The sequence below is a fragment of the Phocoena sinus genome, chromosome 10 (genome assembly GCF_008692025.1).
Source record: "Phocoena sinus isolate mPhoSin1 chromosome 10, mPhoSin1.pri, whole genome shotgun sequence".
NCBI lineage: Eukaryota > Metazoa > Chordata > Mammalia > Artiodactyla > Phocoenidae > Phocoena > Phocoena sinus.
Window position 1 is genome coordinate 7390929 of NC_045772.1, and position 23313 is coordinate 7414241.

Below are 23313 nucleotides of genomic sequence, written 5' to 3' on the forward strand. Positions count from 1 at the left end.
CGTCAGGACGGTACGCACATGCGCGAGAATGCGTCCCCGCCCCCGCCCCCGCCCCCGCCCCCGCCCAGTCTTCCGCGCGAAGCCGGCCGGTCCCCGCTCTGTCACCTCACGGTAGTCGTTGCCGGTGGCGGGTGCGGGGGCGCGAGCAGCGCTGGGCGACCTCTACCCCGCCCCTCAGGCCAGGCCCGGGCTCGGTCTCCCCGCTCCCTCCGCTCCCCTCCCCCGTCGGGTACGGGAAGGTCCAAGCAGCTGCCGGGTGCCTGAGGGACTTAGTGGCTGCAGCCGCCACGGGTCCCGATGGAGCCACCAAATCTCTATCCCGTGAAGCTCTACGTGTACGACCTGTCCAAGGGCCTGGCCCGGCGGCTCAGCCCCATCATGCTGGGTGAGGGGCTGGGGGCGGGCGGGAAGGAGGGCGGGAGCCGGGCCGGAGGGCGCCGAGACGGCCGGCCGAGGTGGGGAGGCCTGGGCCATGGCTCAGGGGAAGGCCCAGAGGATGGAGAAGAGCCCCAGTAGAGAAGGTGTGGGTCTGAGGCCCCTCTTGGCCCTCATCACGTTTGAATCCAGGGAGAGGGGATAAAGGAGTCACGCTCTCCCCTAGACCTTCAGAGCCACTTCAGCTGGGAGGTGGGGGAAGCCGGCGCTGGGTCCCCGTGGGTTTCCTGACTCGCTTGGGGAGCCCCCTACACTCCTTCCTCGGCGCTGTGGAGTGGAGGTGAAGATGCCTGCCGCGCGGTGCCCCTCGTGGTGAAAGGGACACTGCGGAGGAGAGCCTTCCCTCCGTGCCAAAATGAAACTCTTTGTGCAGTCTCTGGGGTAGGTGGGGAGAGAAAGCTAGAGCTGCACAGGGGCCCAGCCCTTGCCCTCAGGTAGAAGTAAAGTCAGGTCTACTGGAGCCCGAACTCAAGAATTCACCAAGTTCCGCCTGACAGTGCGGTCTTCTCAACAGCTTCTAAGTTAATTGCTTTTGCCCAGGTGGTAAGAAAGCAATTCTGGGGGAGGATTGGTTGCTGTTGTGTCGGTAAGGATTAGTAAGGGAAGTATTTCTGTTGTGCTCCATTAAACTACTTAACTGCCAGGAGAGAAAATCAGCCCTAGTTCAGCATAGATCAAACCTCTTTATAACCCAAATACCCAAATGTCTTGTGTAACATAGGAATTGTCAGGTTTGTGATTTCAGATGATGTTGGGCAGGAAAGGATTCTGGGGATTGAAAATTGGACAGCTTTGGCAACATCCATTTGAATGGCTAGTATTTCCTGGCTTCTATGGAGACATTAGAGAATGTTTTAGTTCATGTCATATCTGTGAGACAAGAGGGCAGAGATCAAGTAAGCAAGGCTGCTTTTGAGTTTCAGTGTCCTTGAGTTTCTAATGTGTCTTAATGGGTTGAACTTAATCTCTTAACCCTGGGGCAATGAGTGATTCCTATATTTGGCTTCACATCAGCATCACCTAGGGTGCTTGTTAAAAATACAGATAACTTCATTTCCAACATATATTGCTTTTTGTTTATTTTATTTTATTTTATTTTTGGCTGTGTTGGGTCTTTGTTGCTGTGCATGGATTTTTCTCTAGTTGCGGCAAGCAGGGGCTACTCTTCGTTGCGTTGAGTGGGCTTCTCATTGTGATGGCTTCTCTTGTTGCGGAGCACAGCATGTGGGATCTTCCCGGACCAGGGCTCGAACCCGTGTCCCCTGCTTTGGCAGGCAGATTCTTAGCTAGTGTGCCACCAGGGAAGCCCCCAACATATATTGTTAAATGGGGATAGAAAAAATGAAGTTGGAACAGTTCTTTAAATATGCAGTTGTGTGTTTAAAGCAAAGGATACATGGTTGTTTAGGCAAATAATTATCTGGAAGATACATAAGAAAATTGCTAACAGTGGTAGCTTATGGAAAGAGGAACTTAGGGAATTCCCTGGTGGTCCAATGGTTAGGACTCCGTGCTTCCACTGCAGGGGGCACAGGTTTGATCCCTGGTCGGGGAAACTGCATGCTGCACAGTGAAAGAAAAAGAGAAGAAAAGGGGAACTTGACGCTGAAGACATACATATATTTTCTATTCAAAATAAGCAAAGTTTTTTTGGCCACGCCGCGCAGCTTGCGGGATCTTAGTTCCCCAACTAGGGATTGAACCCTCACCCTTGGCAGTGAAAGCATGGAGTCCTAACCACTGGACCTCCAGGGAATTCCTGCAAAGTTTTAAACAAGTACTTAATAAGAATCTTTTGGAGTTTTGATCCAGAAATCTGTATTGTTAATAAGCTCCTCAGGTAATTCTTATGTAGCCAATCCATTATTAGAAGGTTGGGCCTAGATCTCCAACTGTTAAAATGAATAAGGCCAATCTGAAAGCAAACTAACAGAGTCACTGTTTGAGGAAGGTGCTAGTCCCTAGTACATTACATCAGTCAAGTTCTGACTAAACATCTTGTAATGGAGCCATTTAGTTAGCTTGATCATAGTGAGGAGTTACTTAGGTACTTCCTAGACCCATAAATAAAAGCCTCCACCTTTACACTGGATATTTTTTTGTTCTATTATATACTAGTTATTGATTTTAGCTAAAGGGGGCCTTAGGATCATTGATTCATGATTCATTCAGCAGACATTGAGTGTCTACTACGTGCTAGTCCCAGTGTTAAGCTTAACTGAAAATGATGTGATAAAGATGTTCTCTGTCATCATGGAGCTATTTAGTGAGGAAGACATTAAAAATAAATAAGCAAATGAAGTAATTACAAATCGTGATAAGTGCTAGGTTGTGCAGGAAGCCAACTAGGTGCTGAGACAGAAAAGAAGAAGAGAGACCTACTTTAAATAAGGGGATCAGAAGTAGTAACTTTTAAGTTGGGAATTAAAGGATGAGGAAGAAGTAGTCACAAGGTGGGTGGTGAGGGAGTTATAATGTTCCAAACAGAAGGGGGATTAACCTGCCAAGGCCCTCAGGCAAAAAAGAGCCTGGCCTGGTCTAGAAGTGGCCTGGCCTTTGTGGAGTTTAGTGGGTGAAGAGGAAGGTGCCATAACTGAAGGTGGAGTACTGGGACTCCCTCCCACCCCCCAAACCTTTTTTAATAGATGTGAAATCCTAGAAGACCTCAGCCAACGTCATCAGTTTGGCACATCTGATTCCAGTGGTATTTCTGAGAACATTACCTTGCCTGCAAATCTGATTCTCTCTTCTCTATCCCATTTTCTCATACTGCTTTTATGCCTTTTTCAAAAGTAATGGATAAAGGGTTATCAAAGGTGGTAATCATTACTTTCTAGAGTTAAAAACTTATGGAAAATGGGCATTGCCTTATGGGTGCATCCTATCCAGACATCACTAACCTTAAAGTTGGGTATGTCCCAGTTCTGTTAGGAGCCAACTATTAATTTCCTGTTCCTAAATATATTTGAACCTTTAAAAAATCAATTTGTTTCCTGATTTTTGCAATGAATTCTAGAAGCATATTAATAGCTAGATTTACTGAGTGCTTACCATGTGCCAGACCCTTTTTTTTCTGAGTATCTTCATGTGTTATATTCTTTACCACAAATTTGTGAGATAGGTCCTGTTATTATCTCCATTTTTCATTTGAGGAACCCAAGATATAGGACATTAAGAAATTTGCCCCCCAGGTCACACAGCTGGTAAGTGGCAGAGCTGGGTTATAAACACAGGCAGTCTGACTTCCAGAGCTCATGTTCTCAGGTATTTTGCTATACCACCTTTCCTGTGTAATACGTTCCTTTATAATTGATGTAAAGTAGGTACCTAGTTCAAGTTTATAAAGGCATCTCTGGCCAAGTGTTTCAAATTTGGATGAGGAAAATAGCTAGATTCAATGTGTATGTGCCATTCATAATCATAGTTTTATGATCATCCCTCCTAGCCTTCATTGTCCTGAACTAGTGTGACCTCATCAGCAGTGCCAACTTATTCTTTTTCTTTTTTTAAAGGGGGAACTTCATGGGTGGAGTGGCCTGGCTCTTTATCTAGTTATAGTAGCCTCTTATTATGACAGCTCCTCATTGTAAGACCCCCATCTAGTCTATTACAATCCTGATTAGACTAGATAAACCCAATGTAATTCCTTTCTCCCCTGAAACAATGTAGACTCCACAGTTTTACCCTGTCCAGTTTTCAGTCTTCTAGAATTGCTTCCTATGAAGGTATTCCTGCTCTACAGTCTTTCACTCATAATGAAGATAGTCCTGGAATTATCCTTATCACTCTAATCGAGCAGACAGCCTGATTGTACTTTTTTTTCATAGTTACTATTTGCCTAAGATAATTAGCTATTATGATTGTCCTTCAGTTTGTCCTTTTAATAATTTTGGCTGCTCTTTAAATTTCTTGACCTCTTTCTGTGCTAAAGTACATAAAGATAATGGTGGAGGTTTGTTATATTTGTTTAATCGTGGTAAGGGATACTTTATATTTGTTGATTGTTTTCTGATCTGAAGTTTGTGTGCATGTACGTGTTCCAAGATCACTTTTATTTTTCTTTACAAGCCTATCTCAAAATTGTTGTCAGGGGGCTTCCCTGGTGGCACAGTGGTTGAGAGTCTGCCTGCCGATGCAGGAGACACAGGTTCGTGCCCTGGTCCGGGAAGATCCCACATGCCACGGAGCGGCTGGCCCCGTGAGTCATGGCCGCTGAGCCTCCGCATCCTGAGCCTGTGCTCCACAACGGGAGAGGCCATAACAGTGAGAGGCCCGCGTACCACACACACACACAAGAAATTGTTGTCAGGTTTAAAGACTTAGGCATATGGAATGTGTGTGTGTGTGTGTGTGTGTGTGTGTGTGTGTTTGTGTTTATGTATTTCTTGGCAGAATGCAATCAAATGAATATTTGAGATTTTACACTGCTCAGTTCCTTGCTTAATTCTGTAGTACAAATAGTAATGAAATAAAAGACATGGACTCTGTCCTCGAGGAGTTTAATTAGTTAAAAGTAATGCTGTGCATATGCAACGTTAGATAACAGCACAAAAGAGATTATGATTAGGACTTCCCTAGTGATGCAGTGGTTAAGAATCCGCCTGCCAATGCAGGGGACACGGGTTCAAGCCCTGGTCTGGGAGATCCCACATGCCACGGAGCAACTGAGCCCGTGTGCCACAACTGCTGAACCTGTGCTCTAGAGCCCATGCTCTGCAACAAGAGAAGCCACCGCAGTGAAAAGCCCGTGCACTGCAACAAAGAGTAGCCCCTCCTCGCCGCAGCTAGAGAAACCCCACGTGCAGCAGAAAAGTCCCAACGCAGCCAAATAAATAAAGAAAGAAAATTTAAAAAAAAATAAAATAAAAAGTGAATTAAAAAAATAGAAATTATGATTAGATGCCAAAAAGGGGTGAGTGGTGAAACAATTATTTTAGGCCTTGAAAGATGGGACAGGCCATGGTGGGCTGGATGTGTCAGAAAGACTTAAGCAAGAACCTTGAGCTCCTGGAGGGCAGGAACTCTGACTCCCCTGTGTGTCCCCCGTGGCCTTTCAGAGCTAGTGGTCAGTAAATATTGATTATAGGAATGATTGAGACTTGAACTCAAGCTTAAAGATTAAGTAGAATTTATTTGAATCTGAGGATTTTTTATAACGTTTTAATGCCATCTATTGTGCTTTGTTTTAGATTTTTTTTTGTTCATTGTGTGCACTGTTTTACATCCGTCCAGTGAATTTAGTAATCGTGCAGTTTCTTTCTGGCAAAATGAAAAAACACCAAGCCCTTCGTGATCCTTCTCCTGCTTTTCTCTCCACCCTCCCCTGTCTCTACATACTGAACACACTGTACATGAGCCTTTCTCAACTGGGTTCCACAAGAGAATTAAGCACTAGGGAAAATGATCTGAGTAGCTATTTTCTTATTCTCCCAATAGATTCCTCAGGGCATAAGGGCTTAATTCTCTTGCAGAACCCCAGTGGAGAAGGGCTGTTTCACACGGTAACAGGACTGAACCCGTTGAGTTCTTTTTTACCTCTAGACTTTTCGAAGGCTGTGCTCTCTGCCAGGAATACTTTCTCTCCCCATCTCTTAGCCTGGATAACGTCTGCTTATCCTTGAGGTTCCAACTGAAATGTTACTTCCTACAGGAAACTTTCCCTGTCCCCCACCTCGCAAATCTTGGTCATGTGTCTCTATAATGTGCTGATAACATCCTGTAATCTCCTTTAATAGCATTTATCATTCTATTTTTAAATTGCATGTTTTCTCATCTGTGTCCACTCCCCCAGCGCCAACTTGACTTTAAGCTCCAATGGGGGCAAGAACTCTTGAGTGTATCCCCAGAGTTTAGCACAGTTACTGGCATTCAGTAAATACAACCTGAGTAAGTGACAGGATGTTGCAGACCTACCTCAAAGCATTGCTACAAGGCCTGACTAATAACAACAAGCAGTGGTTAAGAGGGAACCTTCTGAGTACTGAAATAAAGAACTCACAAATTAGTTATTTTTATTCTGAGAAAGAATCCTGCACTGGCTCCAAGGAATCCTAGTGCTAGAGTATTAAGTAGTTTTAAATCTACCCTTTTTTGAGGATTAAAATACCCTCTTAGTTTTTAGCAATGTTTTGCATTTTGATTTTGTGATAACCTCTCTACCTAAAGGAGGGGCAACTGCCAATAGGCTTTTTTTTTTTAGCCTATAGGCACAGAGGTCCACTTATGTTATACAAATGTATCCTTTTACCTTTTCCCACATAGATTCGACATTTACCTGGTAGTTCCAGAGAAGAATAAGCTGATTTTTTGAGTTAACCCCTTCACATTGCTGGTAATCTGGCAAGTCACATTAAAACACTGCCAATTAAGAACACTTTGTCAGGGACTTCCCTGGTGGCGCAGTGGTTAAGAATTCGCCTGCCAACGCAGGGGGACACAGGTTCGAGCCCTGGTCCGGGGAGATTCCCACATGCCGCGGAGCAACTAAGCCCATGTGCCACAACTACTGAGCCTGCGCTCTAGAGCCTGCAAGCCACAACTACTGAAGCCCGCATGCCTAGAGCCCGTGCTTCACAACAAAAGAAGCCACTGCAGTGAGAAGCCCTCACGCCGCAACGACGAGTAGCCCCCCGCTCTCTGCAACTAGAGAAAGCGCGCGTACAGCAACAAAGACCCAACGCAGCCAGATAAATAAATAAATAAAAGGAACACTTTGTCACTGTGGGGTGAAATCTAGGAGGTGAGCTAGGGCTACTTTTGATTTATACTAATGAGCTAATACTGCCTGCCCCTGGAGTCCCAGCAACATCACCCACTTTATGCTTGTTAATAGACATTTATTTAGCACCAGCAGTATACCAGGTGCTGATCTTGAGCACAACCCATAACCAGCAGGAATGTCTATATGCACAAGCTCCATTACCTTAATTGATGAGGAGGTAGATGGAGTATTTTCTCGTTGGCTTTTATGTACTGACTTTACTTTTTACAATCAGTGGACGACTGACTAGTGTGGACCTCACTCTACATTCTTTGTTGTGCATGATGAAAAACAGGGCTAATATCCATGTCTTCCATTTGTTTTCTTTTTTATTTTTGGCTGCGTTGGGTCTTTGTTGCTGCACACGGGCTTTCTCTGGTTGCGGTGAGCGGGGGCCACTCTTCGTTGCAGTGCGTGGGCTTCACATTGCAGTGGTTTCTCTTGTTGCAGAGCATGGGCTCTAGGCGCGTGGGCTTCAGTAGTTGCAGCATGCAGGCTCAGTAGTTGTGGCACACGGGCTTAGTTGCTTTGCAGCATGTGGGATCTTCCCGGACCAGGGCTCGAACCTGTGTCCCCTACATTGGCAGGTGGATTCTTTTTTTTTTTAATAAATTTATTGTTTTACTTGCTTTTATTTTTGACTGTGTTGGATCTTCATTGCTGCTCACAGGCTTTCTCTAGTTGCATCAAGTAGGGGCTACTCTTTTTTTTTTTTTTTTTTGTGGTATGCGAGCCTCTCACTGCTGCGGTCTCTCCCATTGCGGAGCACAGGCTCCGGACTCGCAGGCTCAGCGGCCATGGCTGACGGGCCCAGCCACTCCGCGGCATGTGGGATCTTCCTGGACCAGGGCACGAACCCATGTCCCCTGCATCGGCAGGCGGACTATCAACTACTGTGCCACCAGGGAAGCCGTTTTACGTTAGGTTTTTTTTTTTTTTTGAGGGGGCTACTCATTGCAGTGTGCGGGCTTCTTATTGTGGTGGCTTTTGGTTGCAGAGCACGGGCTCTAGGTGCATGGGCTTCAGTAGTTGTGGCACGAGGCTCAATAGTTGTGGCTCACGGGCTCTAGAGTGCAGGCTCAGTAGTTGCGGCGCACGGACTTAGTTGCTCTGCGGCATGTGGGATCTTCCCAGACCAGGGCTCAAAGCTGTGTCCCCTGCATTGGCAGGCAGATTCTTAACCACTGTGCCACCAGGGAAGCCCTTCCATTTGTTTTCATGTGCATACCTCATAGGCTTCAAAATCAACGCAACGGACGTGCCAGCAAGCTTGAGACATGCAGCCATCTGACCCACCCACTCTCCAGCTTGCTGAGGAAATCCTAGTGGGAAAACAGTCTGTTCCTATAGTGTGCTAATATCCACTGAGCCTAATTCACATCCCAAAATGGCCTTATGCCCCAATTCAATCTCAAACCCCCACCATCTACTCACCTACTGTACCTCAGAATGGCTGAAAAAACTTTTTAAATCAGTTCAGTCCCACTTTACAATGCCTGTCACCCCCAGAGGAGGCCATGACCCTCGTTCTTGTCCTCATGAGAGCAGGCCACTGAGTAGCCAACCTTACGTTTCTACCTGAGCTGCTCCAACAAGTACATGGTTACATCCTTTTTTTTTCTTGTCTTTACACTGGACAAACCATGCATCTTTATTTACCTGTTTGAACTGATATTAATAACTATTTGTTCCACTCTATCATGTAAAGATGTGAGAATGAGGATAATTATGAAGCACTTTAAATTAAGAAAGGATGTAAATCCACTCAATCCATTTTAAATGTTGTTGGCTCCAAGTGTTTGGTAGACAGATTAATAAATGAAAGAATGAATAAGAGGATCTTTTTTCTACAGTTTCTATCACCATTCTATGGATGGATGTGATCTTAAGCATACCTTGATGTAGTTGAATAAGGAGGAAGTATAATGTCCAGCCTACAGATAAATTTAGTGATCAATACAGAGAATATCAAGTAGAATAAAGTAGGGTTTGTATCCCACAACTTTTGAATTGTTTTTCAGGTGTAAAATAAGTGGCAGGATGGTCTCTGAGGCCTCTCTCCAAAAACCCATTATTTTAGTAGGGCTGGGTTTGAACTGGTGCATCTGTACCTGCCACCTGTCCACCTGGGTCATTGAACATAGGCATCTGAGAAGGCAGTAGCAGACTCAGGGTGCAATATGCCAGGGTTGCAAAGTCATTTGAGTAACAAGCCAGGGCAGCCAAGATTGGGGTTAAGAACTTTGGCCTCATTAGCACTGTGTGTCAATCACAACAGCTGTGCACGTAGCATCTCTGTTCCAGGTTCTTTGCTAGGTGCTAGAATTGCAAAGATGCATAAGAAACTGACCTTGTCCTTGAGACAATTATAGTCTAATGAGGGAAAAAGGTAGTTTCCATACCAAGGTACTATGAAAGCAGCCATAACACTTTCAAATCATGAAGGGTAAAAGAAGAGTTAGTTTTTGTTTGTTTGTTTTTATTTGGCTGCGTCAGGTCTTAGTTGCAGGATCTTCGTTGCGGCACGTGGGCTTCCTTCTAGTTACAGCGCGCAGGCTCAGTAGTTGGGGCACGGGGGCTCTAGAGCCCACAGGCTTAGTTGCCCCACGGCATGTGGGATTTTAGTTCCCTGAACAGGGATCGAACCCAAGTTCCCTGCATTGGAAGGCGGATTCTTAACCACTAGACCACCAGGGAAGTCCCAGAAGGGTTAGTTTGTGGGGGGCATATATTATGTGCCAGGCACTGTGCTGGGCCTATTTTGTGTGTCATCTCTTTTAACCTTGGAAATGTTATGAGGTAGACACTATTACTGTACTTTTTTTTTTTTCTGACAGAATAGGAAACTAAGGTTTAAACAATGCCATCCAGAAAAACTTCCTGCAATGATGGAAATGTTCTAAATCTGCACTGTCCCATCTCTAACTGCTAGCCACATGTGGCTACTGAGTACTTGAAATGCAGTAGTCAACTGAGGAATTGAATTTGTTCTTTTAATTTTAATAGCCACACGTGGTCAGTGACTACCATACTGGACAGCTCAGGCTTAGAAAAGTTCTCAACTTCTACAAGTTCATCTATATGATCTGGTCCTCGATTACCTCTGCTCATCTCCCACTTTTCTCCTCCTCACTCACCAAGTCTAGCCACACGAGCCTCCTTAAGGTCCCTCAGATACACCTAGCATGTCCTGCCTCTGCATGGCTCCCTCCCTTGCCTCCTTCAGGCCTTTGCTCAAATGACACTTTCTCAAAGAGGCCCATCCTGACCATCCCTGAAACTCCCAGTGTCCCTTACCCTGCTCTTATTTTTCTTTATCACTCATTATTGTTAACCTACTATGATTTATTATGTTTACTAGTAGTATTTATTGACTGTCCTATCTCCCCACCCTGTAAATACAATGAAGGAGGTTTTTTTTCATCTCGTTTGTTTACTGATGTATCCCTACTGCCAAGAATATTGCCTGAAGTATAATAGTCACTTCATAAACATTAGTTCACTGACTGAACTGATAGGATTCAGACCTGGCCTGTCCACACTAGAACCTGTGTTCTTGTTCACTACACTGTACTTCTTCTCATACAAGTATAGTGTTTTTCCCAAAGTAAATGAGAGCAGGAACAGTCAAGAGAAAGCACTATCCCTTATACGTCTAGTTTCATGCATCATTGCATGTCTCCAAGGAAATAAACAACAAATTGCTGCCTTTTAGACAGCAAGCTGTTTTATAAGTGGCAGTCCAGAAGAGCACGTCAGCTCTATTTAAAGTGCAACGTTAGGGCTTACCTGGTGGCGCAGTGGTTAAGAATCCGCCTGCCAGGGAAGTCCCTAACGTTGCATTTTATTTATTTATTTATGGCTGCGTTGGGTCTTCATTGCTGCACGCAGGCTTTCTCTTGTTGCAGCAAGCAGGGGTTACTCTTCGTTGCAGTGCGCAGCCTTCTCATTGCAGTAGCTTGTCTTGTCGCAGAGCACGGGCTCTAGGCCTGCGGGCTTCAGTAGTTGTGGCTCAGAGGCTCTAGAGCGCAGACTCAGTAGTTGTGGTGCACGGACTTAGTTACTCCGTGGCATGTGGGATCTTCCCGGACCAGGGCTTGAACCCATGTCCCCTGCACTGGCAGGCGGATTCTTAACCACTGCACCACCAGGGAAGCACCTTCTTTTATCTTTTGAAAGTCTTCACCCTTTTCCCCAAGGAGGCTATCATATGTAATATCTCCATTTATCAAACTTGTGTGTACCACACACTGTGATGCTTTATACAGATTATCATTACCGGTTACAACAACTTTGTATTGAAGAAACTGTGGCTCAAGTTGAGTAAACTTGCCCAAGATCCATCGCTAGCAAAGGGAAAAAGCTCAGCTCCGAACCTGTGCCATATTCTTAACTGCCTCTGATGACACTATGCTGAGCCATCAATAGGTTGTCATGCAGGACCCATGGTTTCTTCTGTCTCTTCCAAAAAAAAGAAAATTAGGCTACTGTTACCTTATTTTAAAAGCTTTCTTACAGGGGCAAAATAGTGCAACTTATGCAAAGGGAGAAGTGTAATCATATCACCTCTCCTTCCACACAGTGCCTAGAGTTTCATCCTTTAGAAAGTCACAGGGCAAACACTGAAGCATTGAAAGTATTCAATTCATCAATCAATAAACAATTACCATAAAATTATTACCAAAGGTGAATGAGTGATGTTTGATAATGTTCTCATGTCTTTCACTGCCCTTCCTCTTCATCCTTAGCACTGTGGAATCTCCCGTGGGCTACTGCAAAGACCTCCTCACTCTCGTCTGCTCTCTCTACTCTCTGCCCTCCAATTCATCTTCTATTCCTACAGTTATCTCTTAGAAGATACAGTTATCATTTAAAAACATGGATCTGATCAGGGCACTCTACTGCATAAAAACCTTCAATGCCCCACAGTGTAGGGCAGCCTTCAGTCCAGGTTTGCTCTACTTTGCTCACACCCTTGCCTGCCACTCGTCCTCTTACCACCATCACTGCACCCTTTGCTCTACCCTGCAAGACCTTAGTCTTTTTCACAACTATGCATTTGTACATACTATTCCCGCTGGCACAAATGTCCATCCCTCCCCTGTTTGTTCATTGGTTGAACTGCAGCTCGTGAAGGTAATTCTTTATCTTTATTATGTTTACCACTATTATGGAGCCTATCAACATTGTGTTTTAGTTAGTTACGTGTGTCTCTCTCTTTCCATTTGACTTTGGGCTCCTTAAAGGCAGGACAGTAATCTGTTCATATTTGCATTTCCATACCTCGCACTGGCATATAGAGGTGTAGAATACAAGTGCATTGACTGTTCAAATGGATGGCATCTGCAGTTTGCTCTCTAATTTTCTAAAGGATTTCACCTCACATATGCTCCATGAAGAAGTGGACAATAGTTTTTCTATACTATTTTTAAGATTTTTTTTTCTTTTTTTTTTTTGCTGTGGACCATTTTTAAAGTCTTTATTGAATTTCTTACAATATTGCTTCGGTTTTTTTATGTTTTGGTTTTTTGGCCACGAGGCATGTGGGATCTTAGCTCCCCAGCTAGGGATTGAACCCACACCCCCTGCATTGGAAGGCGAAGTCTTAACCACTGGACCACCAGGGAAGTCCTCTATACTATCGTTTTGCTTTATCTCTGTAGATGAGACAAAGACATTAAAAAGGCAGAGTTGAGTTGACCCTAAAGGGGAAAGAAAAGCAGACATAAAATTGGATACCTCTATACCAGTGTTCCATCTTGCATTCTGCTTAAGGATTCTGATTATTTTTTCAGCTTATTTAACACAACATACCATGTCATGACCTAAGGACCTTATTGGAGGAGAATTGCTTTCCTAGAAAGTCCCCCAGGAGGTTTATAATGGGTTACTCTGGGTTTGACTGATGTTCTGAATTTACTCTGGCTGGGGGGCCAGTTAGTCTAGTCCCAAGTGATTAAATCTGTTCTTTTTTTCTCCACAGGGAAACAACTGGAAGGCATCTGGTAAGCTGGGTGGGACTCCTTAATTGGCTGGTTTATGAAACCAAATAGCACCCATGCATTTCAGGTTCCAATCTGTGGCTTCCAGTTTGAAACCTGGCTCTCTCAAGTCACAAATCTTCAAGTTTTAAAGCAGTGGTTCCCAGCCAGGAGTTATCAGTGTCTCGAGACTTTTGGGGTGGATGGGTGAAGGCCAGGGATACTGCTATATACATTGTACAGGACACCCCTCCACAATGAAGAATTTTCCAACCAGAAATATCAGTGGTGCAGAGGTTGAGAAAACCTGTCCTAAAGAAAGGTGGAATGATGTCATGCACACCCCTGACCAAGCTTTCTAACTATGGAAGTCATGAGTGTCCCACATGTCTGTCTTAGAACACATTCTACTTTGGTCTCTCAGACCCATCCCTGTCAGACACAAGGTGGTGGCTGGGCTCAATTCCATTTCTGAGAAAAACCTTAGGTCAGCGTTCTGTCTGGATCCTAGAGCCTGCTGACATATTGGTTGACCAGAATGACCTTTGCTTTGTTTGACTCGAACCAAGAAGTAATATGAGCACCTTCACCTGAAATAGTTTCACACTTATCATCTGGTCTTTCTCTCAACATGGTCCAGGTTAACTGCTCCTGTTAGTTTAAAAAGTCTGGGAACACACCTTGGTCTGCAGAGATTTATTTCAGTAATTGATTTGTTAATACTGGGGTGAATCTGTAAGGACTCCTGTCTGCTTACATGATCTACAGCGGTGGTTCTCAACAAGGGACAGTTCTGCCCCCAGGAGACCTTTGGCGATGTCTGGAGACATGTTTGTCGCCACAGCGGAGGCAGGTAATGCTAGTGCCATCTAGTGGGTAAAGGCCAGGATCTGCTGAACATTCTAGAATGCACAGGTCAGTCCCCACAACAGAGGATTAGCCAGCCCCAAATGTCAGTAGTGCCAAAGTTGAGAAACTCTGGCCTATGGTATTTATCTTACCTTTGTTTGGTTAGTTTTATAAAGATGTTGACCTTATAAGTCATATCCTTAGGCAGAAATCACTCTCATTGCAGTGTGGTGTTTGCTTTTTCTTGGACCAATTTTAAGCTTTCTGGCTTATTCTGCCTCTTCTCTGCATTGCAGGCACACCTCCATAGTTGTACACAAGGATGAGTTCTTCTTCGGCAGTGGCGGTATCTCCAGCTGTCCACCGGTGAGTGTCTTCTGCCACCCTGTCTGCAGTCTCAGGTTCCCATAGACCAGGAACTTTGTTCTCCTCTATAGTTCTGGCTTCTAGCCCAGTGTATACAGGCCTGTGACATAGAGGTCACCTCCTCATGGTGACCTTAAGACTCAGCTCAAGAATACCCTTCCCAGATCTTCCAGCTAGCTGACCTCCCCTCTGCTCCCATGGTATTCGTGGTCCCTCTGTGTCACACTGAGCATGTTATGGTGAAATGGGCTGTTCCTGAGTCTCCAGGGGGAGCCCTGTGTAAGCTCCTTGTAAGCTGAGACTGTCTCATTCTTCTGTCACCATCACCAGCTCAGTGCCTTGTGCATGGTATGAACTCAGTCAATGTGAAGCTCAGTCAGTGTGAACTATGAGGGCTCTGAGAGGTAAAGTGAGTTGCCCAAAGTTACATGGCCAGTTACAGCACCAGTACTAAAACTCACATCTCTCTGACTCCAAAGCCCTTTCCCTTTTCCAGAAAATTTGTCGGAGCTGTCTAAGGGTCATCACAGGAGGTACTCAAGCAAAGACCAAAAAAACATTCTTTTTTTAAAAAATTTATTTATTTGGCTGCGTTGGGTCTTCGTTGCTGCGCGCAGGCTTTCTCTAGTTGCAGCGAGGGGGTGCTACTCTTTGTTGAGGTGCGTGGACTTCTCATTGTGGTGGCTTCTCTTGTTGTGGAGCACAGGCTCTAGGCACGCGGGCTTCAGTAGTTGTGGCATGTGGGCTCTAGAGCACAGGCTCCGTAGTTGTGGCACATGGGCTTAGTTGCTCCGCGACATGTGGGATCTTCCCGGACCAGGGCTCGAACCCGTGTCCCCTGCATTGGCAGGTGGATTCTTAACCACTGTGCCACCAGGGAAGTCCAAACCATGCATTTTGATACTTATAAATGGGAAGTCATTTTTTTTATCTCTTCCTCCCACTGGCCCCCCCCACCTCATATAACAAGTCCTTTGTTAAGCCCACGTCTGTTCTATCTTGTAAGTGTACCTTAAACCAGTCTAATTCTCTTCATCTCGTCTCATTTTTCCAGAGCTTTCACCTTAATCCAGGCCACCCTCATTTCTAGCCTGGACCACAGCAATTCATCTACTATTCCTTCTCAGTCAGTTCTCTGTACAGGAGGCAAAGTGATTGTTTCAGAATGAAAATCCGATCATGGCATTCCCCTGCTTAAGTCAGTACTCTGCCCATTGCTCTTGGAATAAAAACAAGAAAGCTCAGCATAGCCTACAAGGCCCCATCTGATCTGGTCTCGGTCTCTCTGGGTGGCCTCTTTGCAGGTTGTGCCCTTCCCCACCCCCCTCTTCTCATTCCTTGAACACACCTTGGACATTTAAACCTGTCCTCTGACTTCAGTCTACCTCCCTGACCCTTCATGTGGTTATGCCTCTCCATTCGACAGATGAACTCAACGTCACTTTCTCAGCCAAGTCTTCTCTGACCCTGCGGACTGGGAAGGTCCCCTGTCTTAAGTACCGACAGCCGTACTTTTTCCAACAAGACCCTATCGCAGCTCGTAATTATACATGGTTTATGAGATTTTTTTGTTTGCCTTCCCTGGTAGACTATAAGCTCCACGAGGGCAAGAATCTCATCTGTTTTGTCCAATGCCTAGCATAAGGCCTGGCAGATAGTAAGTTCTCAATACATATTTGTCATATGAGTGAATAATAGGGGGTTGAATAATGACCTTTTAGTTTCTTGCAACTCTGACTACAATGATTATCCTACTCACCATGTTTTCCCCAGTGCCTAGAACAACGTCAGGCACATAGTAGGTGCTCAATAGCTGCTATTGTGTGAATTTATGATCTTTTCAGGGAGCTCTGCTCTGGAGTACTCTCCCTTACTCCTCAGCCCATTCCCAGCTCTCTCCTCTTCAGTGACCCTGTTGCTTTCCGCTTGGCTGGTTTCCCCCAGGACCTTGGTCTCTCCTTGAGTCTGCTATGGCAGTCTGTTAACCCATGGCTGAGACTTTTCTGTAGGTCTTTCGGGGACCATTAACTCCCTTGCCAGAGGAACCCTATCACCTCGTTAAATTAGCCTCACAGATCAAAAAGGAACTGAATTGTGGAAATATTTGCCAGCCTTCCAGCTTCCTCACAGTTCTTCACATTTTCCCAGTGTTACAGGGGATATCAAGTGTGTCACAAAAAAAACTGGCTGCATACATTATGAATATAGACCTGGAAAGATGGCCTGTCAAGTGTGAGCCATTTCTAGTCGTCCTGTTCTGCCCTCGTGAGTAGGCATGTTGGGGCCAAAGGGAAACTTCAGATTCCGGGTTTCTATCCTTTTATCAACTGAATGAATGGACAGTGTCAGGAGTCTGACCTGCAGGAGACTAAGCTTCCCAGGGCCCTGCCAGAAACAGGACACCTGACTTCTTAGCCATGTTGCCAGCACGTGGCGATGGAAAGTCTCCAGGGAGCTCTAAGCCATTATAACCTTGACACAAATAGGAACTAACTATTGGGCTTCCCTGGTGGCTCAGTGGTTAAGAATCTGCCTGCCAATGCAGGGGACACGGGTTCGAACCCTGGTCTAGGAAGATCCCACATGCCGTGGAGCTACTAAACCCATGCACCACAACTACTGCGCTTGCACTCTAGAGCCCACAAGCCACAACTACTGAGCCTGGGTGCCACAACTACTGAAGCCTGCGCACCTAGAGCCTGTGCTCCGCAACAAGAGAAGCCACCGCAATGAGAAGCCCGCGCACCGCAACGAAGAGTAGCCCTGGCTCACCACAACTAGAGAAAAGCCCGAGCGCAGCAACGAAGACCCAATGCAGCCAAAAATAAATTTAAAAAGTAAATAAATTTTAAAAAAAATAATAACTCTTCATCTGTCCTGGGTGCTCTGAGAGTTAAAAGTTGTTGGAACAGAACATTTGTGGTCTTCCATGGGAAACCACATGAAAAAATTCAGTGGAGAGAGTGATTTACTGACTTTCTTTGGGTTGGCTTTTTTAGGGAGGTACGTTGCTTGGGCCCCCAGATTCTGTGGTTGATGTGGGGAGTACAGAAGTCACAGAAGAAATCTTCCTGGAGTACCTGTCCTCCCTGGGGGAGTCTCTGTTCCGGTGAGTGGAGACAGGGGTGGTGGTTAGTTGTGTCTGTCTCCCCCACTAGATGATTGGCCCGCAGGGGCAGCCCACCAGGTCATTTCCCCCAGAACACTCAGCATGTTTGACCCGGTATTTGCTGAATAAATATGAAGGGAAAGCAGTTAATCGTTACACAAAAAGAGCTCAGCATTGCCTCCAAGGCCACTGTTCCATCCCAGCATATGTACTGCTGAAACTTTTGAGGAAAGGAAGGGCTGTTTATTCCTTCTGATGAAAATCAGCTGCTGCTATTTCAGCACATGCTGCTCTCAACAGCAGTATTTTATCCTGAAAATCAAAAACGGGGTTTGTAGAGAGGTTGGGATAAAATACAAACTTGAGCATATTTTCTCTTAAACTTTAGTCAATTTGAAGTGTTAAACTCTAACCCTGAAGCTCTGCTTTTGTGACTATAAAGATTCTCCTGAAACTGTGGAGGAGCCAAATGTGTTTATTTCATCCTTCCCTTAAAATGCCCAGAGTGGCAAATCAGGCACTCCTTTTGGGTGTAAGAGAGGGGAAATCGCAGTCCTCAAATTCAGCTGTGCTCACCATTCTGTTACCTGGTTTGAATGGTTTCCCATACATGGTTGCTGACTTTCATATCTGTTTCCCAAACCTTCTCACAATGTACAGAGGTGAAGCCTACAACCTCTTTGAACACAACTGTAACACCTTCAGCAATGAAGTGGCACAGTTCCTGACTGGGCGGAAGATCCCTTCTTACATCACTGACCTTCCCTCTGAAGTTCTCTCCACGTAAGTGGCCTCTGTCTCTGCCTTTGAAATCCCCATTCACAGACAGGGCCTCTCCTCTGGCCCACATCTGCCCCCACTGTTCTCAGCAGAATCCTCCCAAGCTGGGTGGGGTGTCATGATGGCAGCTTCTAACATAGAACGCCACCGTTCTTTCTACTCTCGGGTGCTCACCTGTGTTACCTTCACCCTCCTTGGAGTTGGACCAACTCTATCCTGACCTGAGTGCAACTGCAGAACTTAGAAACCCAGTTGACGCTGGCCCCAGTGTTTGTACAGAGTCCTGGTATCTGTCTTCCCCATTGCACATGAAGCACGCCACTCCCCAGAAGTGCCCACTTAAAAGGCGGTTTAGATAGACGAGCTGAGAGTAGGTCAGAGAATTAGTAGGGTGACTTGTTTTGAAACTGTTGTTCGTCCTTCTTCCCCTGCACCTTGAGTTCTTTGACACCTTCAAACCTCCTAATCGCCCTCGTACCTCGTAGCGCACAGTCAGCCTTTGGTAGATGTTTTCTTCAAAAATACTGTGTAGCCCCTCCCTCCCTGATGTGGTCCAAGCTTTGTGGGCCATCATCCAGGCACCCCCAATGCCATCACACCCCTCCCTCCCTTTGCTGTTGATTGCGTTCAGGCAGCCTCTGCCCACTCTAGGACCGGATCCATTTGCTGACTCTGACTCAGTTTCTCCTGAACTGGGGACCTGTTCAACAGGGATCCTGGCAGGTTTAGCAGACTCAGCAAGGTGAGCTGTTCTTCGCACCCAGGTAGGAGCCCCTCAGGAAAAACTTACACAGGAAAAAAGGCTATTGTCTGTGTCGAGCTGGTGAGGAGAGCCCCACGTCCCAGTCCTGGCCCTGCCTTCCTATTCCTTGGTGGGTGTGTTAAACACCACAGCATTGCTGAAGGATCTAGGTTATTGGGCCCTGAGCAAACCCGAGTAGCTGGAATGTTCTTGATATTATTATTTGATGGGTGGTATTCCTGGACTTGTTGGAATTGGGGTTAGTATTTCTTCGTTTCATCAGTTTATGCTTTACAATATTTCATTTCCTTTGAATTTGGGGATGGTTTTCAAAAATGGCAGTATCACCGAAGAAAAAGAAAGCCAGTAACTGAGATGTGTTGTGGGCAACCGGACTTAAGGTTGCAGTAATCTTGGAAAGTCTCTAAGACTACAGCATTTGTGGTCTTTTTTCCAGCTAAGCTACTCTGAGAGCGAACTGGGAGCCCTTTATACAGTGGCATTAACACCTTTTGACATCCTGCACCTGTCATTTTTCCTGAGTATTCCCTGTACTCCCTAGAAGACCTCAGTTCCCTGAGGAGTCCAATTATGTGCCATCCTCACTTCTGACTTTTTCTTTTTCATATCCTTTTTCTTTTACCTCAGCTTCCTCACTTAAACTTTATCTTCTTGTACCATGAGAATTAAAAATACAAGTACAGAAAGTACAGAAAGCTCTCGTTCCCAGTACGTCACCAACCTTTTCAAACCACAGCTAACCAGGAGGCAAAGGTAGTACGATGGTAGCATTTACTAAGGAAGGGACACCAGGAGTAAAAATGCAGAGCAACTATGTAGAGATCCCCTCTATGAAAAAGGATGTATGAGATAGGTGAGAAAATTAAATGGACTGTAGTGAACTTTTTTCTGGCGTGGCAGTGCTGCTGCACGTGTGGGCAGAGCTGGGCGCGCTGGCCAGCTGTGGCAGTCTGCGTCCGAGAGCCCACTCCAGCTCCCGTGTCTGTTCTCTCTGCAGGCCCTTTGGACAGGCCCTGAGGCCCCTCCTGGACTCCATCCAGATCCAGCCTCCCGGAGGGAGCACGGTGGGCCGACCCAACGGCCAGAGCTAACAGGACTACATGGGACCGCCCTGCCTCACCAGGGCTTTTCCTTTTTAAACAAAACAAACCCTACGAGATTTCTATTTTATAATTTTACATCAGAGCTAACAACCAGGGAACGGCTTTTTAAATTTCCCAGGGAAGGAGATCATCAGGCTGCATGTAGAACAATGCTGCTAAGAAACAGAACAAAATGCCATCCCTTCTAATAGTTTATACTAATTTATTCGGGCTGTCTTGTCTGTGAGTTCACTTTTGACGCTGCTTCCTAAGCGTCCTCCACACTGGAGAAACAGAGGGCATTTGTTTAAGCAGAAAACAAGAGACACAGCCTAGGGGAGCCCCAGCCCAGAACCTCTTTCCAGAGAATGCCCACGCTCTACCCAGGTTGCCACCACCTGTGGGACCCAGGTGAGTTTTACATTATCCATGACCTGGAAACGGTTACTCTCCACCAATAAATGAACCAAAGGATTTGGTGCACATGGGGCCAGTTTCAGGATTAAACCAGCCTAAGTGAACTCTTTAGCCATGATCTCTCTCACCTTCCCTCTCCTCCCCCAAGCAAGGCCATGGGGTGGGCTGGAGCAACCAAAAGCCTCAAGATGGAGGGGGAGTAACAGCAAGTGTCAGACCAGAGGAAACAGGATAAAGCCATTCCTCCCTCCACCTAGACTGATTGCCAGTCCTCTGACATCAGTCTTGGAGAACCTGCTTTGCTGTCTACAGGCTGCATTTCCTCAGCATAGCTGACCTGTCATAGTTAATGAAGGTCTGGAGCAGCAGAGACCTTTTGTCTGCAAGTAATAATGTAGGTTATTTGCAGTCACTGTACCCACCCCACCCAGACCAATATGCAGTATTCAGCTAGGGGCCAAGGGGGAATGATTCCCTGCTCTTGGAAAATATCCCTGATGTAGCAAGAATAATGATGCAGAATCAAGGTGGCAAGAAAATTTAGTTATTTCTGATAGGGATTTTTACCTTATCCTAAATGTGTTTTGAAGGCACGTGTTATTTCTGGTGTCATTCTGACTTTAAAGAAGCAAGGTTGAGGGCATGAGTGGGCATTTTCATAAAGAGCTGCTGCTAGGAGCTTATAGGCAACAAATAACCTGGAAGTTCCTAATCTGGAGAGGCTTTCATATTCTCTTTCTTCACGTGAACCTCCTTTAACTTGGGAGAGTGAATGTGGAGAAGAACTCAGAGCTGCGTGGTACCTGAGTCCCAGCCCTGGCATCCTCGGGCCCCTCATGCCATGGCTCCTGCCACTTCTCAGACTTGAATTATGTTCTCTTTCCTGGCCTCTGGCCTGCAGCAGGTGCCTTTCCTCACCAAAAAGCTGCTGCTCACCTCTGGCCTCATCTCCTCCCATCTCTGCCATTAGCCATGGCAATTGGCACCATCAGGGTCTCAGCTAGAGGACAAGATGTTATTCTGCCTTAGTGTTTGCCTGTGACCTGACCAGGGCACATCCATGATGACTAGCTGTGATGTCAAGTGACATTTTGGAACTGTTAAGATTGGAAGCCAAACCAGTGAGCACTTTAATTCTTCTCAAGACCCACTGATTGGTCAGTGTGCATGGTAATAATACATTAGAGCAGAAACTATCAGGGGCTGTTATTTAATGTTGACCGACTGGCAGAATTGGGTCGTGGAGAATGGGTTTCAGGCTGGCTTTCTCCTGGGAGGGCAGCATGTGGATCAAGGCCATGGCTCTGCTTCTCGGCTGCTGGGTTCCTCTCCTTTTTCAGCTTGCCTTGCCCAGCGCTCTCTCCCTTCCAGGCTCCTGCTCCAGACCTCTCTGCCCAGGGCACTCAGCTCTGGCCAGAGCATGATGGGCATCACAAACTCCTTCTCTTCTCCCTCCTCCCCCACGTCCAGGCTCAGCAGATTGCTCTCCTTCCAGTAGTCACCTCCAGACCCAGGGCTGTACGACGAAGTTAGCCTGAGTGGCTCCCCTGAGAGACTTTGAGTCACTTGGTTCATTGAAAGACACCCTTCATGTGCAACAGCCACTTGTGCCAATGCCTGTGCCTTAGGGTTTGTTGGGGGAGAAGGAGGGATCAATAAGCCGTCTTCTCAGCTCTGCAGGAAGGCAAGCCCTCCCTTCCCCACCCTAGTCCCACCATCACTAACTGGAAACCTGGTCTCAGGCTAGGAACCCCCCCAGCCCCATCCTCACATTCCTCTGTCTATCCCAGAACCTCAGGAGCCTGCTCACTGTGACCAGCTAGCTCCACACGGGCGTGCGCAGGCAAGCAGGATGAGAAAGATGTGTGTGATTATGTCACACAGGTGGACACCTCTATCAAGGTCCATTGGTTTAAAGGGACAGGGAAGGAAGAGGAGGGATGAGACTGTCACCCCCTCCCAGAAATAAAGTTTGTACCTTTCAGATTCCTTTTCACCCTTGAAATCAAACTAATAATTGTGTCTAGTACGGAGGTGTTTGCTGTTTTTCTTTGGTATTTTTTCTAACGCAATAAACTCATTTCTGCCTGCGGCATCTGGGTAGCGCTTGAAGGTCTGGGTATGCATCCACCATGAAGCAGCTCCAGGCTGCTGCTTCATCTGTCTCCCTCTGAGCCTAAATATGCTGAGTCTGGCTATGCCGCCTTTGCTTGGTTGTACACCTTGTGGATAATAAGTGTCAAGAGCAGAGAAGAATGTATGACTTTCACCATTGGATTATAAAGATGGGGAAAGGGCCCAGAGAGAACTCGACTTGCCCAAGGTCACCTCGTGACTGGGGGTGGAGTAAGACTCAAAAGCCTGACCTGCTGGCCCCAACCTCTGAGATCTCAGAGGACCTCTGACCTCACCAAGAAGTGTTCACTTCTGGCTTCAGTTTGGCTGTAGGCTGGGACTGTGGCCCCAGGGATCTCTCTCCACCTTGTTACTGTCACCTCACTGAACAAGTGTTGGGGTGGGTGGACAGCTCTCTGAATGTCCCCTGATAGTACCAGGCTCATCAGCTTGGCTGCTGGTGTCTGCAGGTTCAGTCAGGCCACTTTGAGTGAGCACCTTCCACTCACAATGGACGTGAGATGTAAGCAGTGGTCCCATTTTACAGATGGGGAAACAGGTGCAGAGAAACTAAGTTATCCATGTGGCGAGTGGCTGAGCTCTTGAATCCAGGCTGTGTTCTCACCACCACCCAGCTGAGACCTCATCATTGAAGC

General features: G+C 46.2%; 1 protein-coding gene across 1 annotated transcript; it reads left to right on the top strand.

Annotated features, from left to right (window-relative positions):
• The first annotated feature begins 58 nt into the window (after window positions 1-58).
• DESI1 (desumoylating isopeptidase 1) lies at window positions 59-22637 on the top strand. The gene is made up of 6 exons (XM_032646675.1): window positions 59-385; window positions 13179-13200; window positions 14322-14391; window positions 17391-17500; window positions 18161-18283; window positions 20041-22637. Exons 1-6 carry the CDS (start codon window positions 298-300, stop codon window positions 20132-20134), a joined length of 507 nt encoding a protein of 168 aa, XP_032502566.1. The 5' UTR covers window positions 59-297; the 3' UTR covers window positions 20135-22637.
• Window positions 22638-23313: the final 676 nt, after the last annotated feature.

What these genes read in the sequence shown, in the direction of transcription:
- DESI1 (XM_032646675.1), top strand. Translation starts at nt 298, where the DNA reads ATGGAGCCACCAAATCTCTATCCCGTGAAGCTCTACGTGTACGACCTG. An exon ending in AAACAACTGGAAGGCATCTG is followed by an intron (nt 13,201 to 14,321) that starts GTAAGCTGGGTG and finishes TCTGCATTGCAG; the next exon opens with GCACACCTCCATAGTTGTAC. An exon ending in GTATCTCCAGCTGTCCACCG is followed by an intron (nt 14,392 to 17,390) that starts GTGAGTGTCTTC and finishes TGGCTTTTTTAG; the next exon opens with GGAGGTACGTTGCTTGGGCC.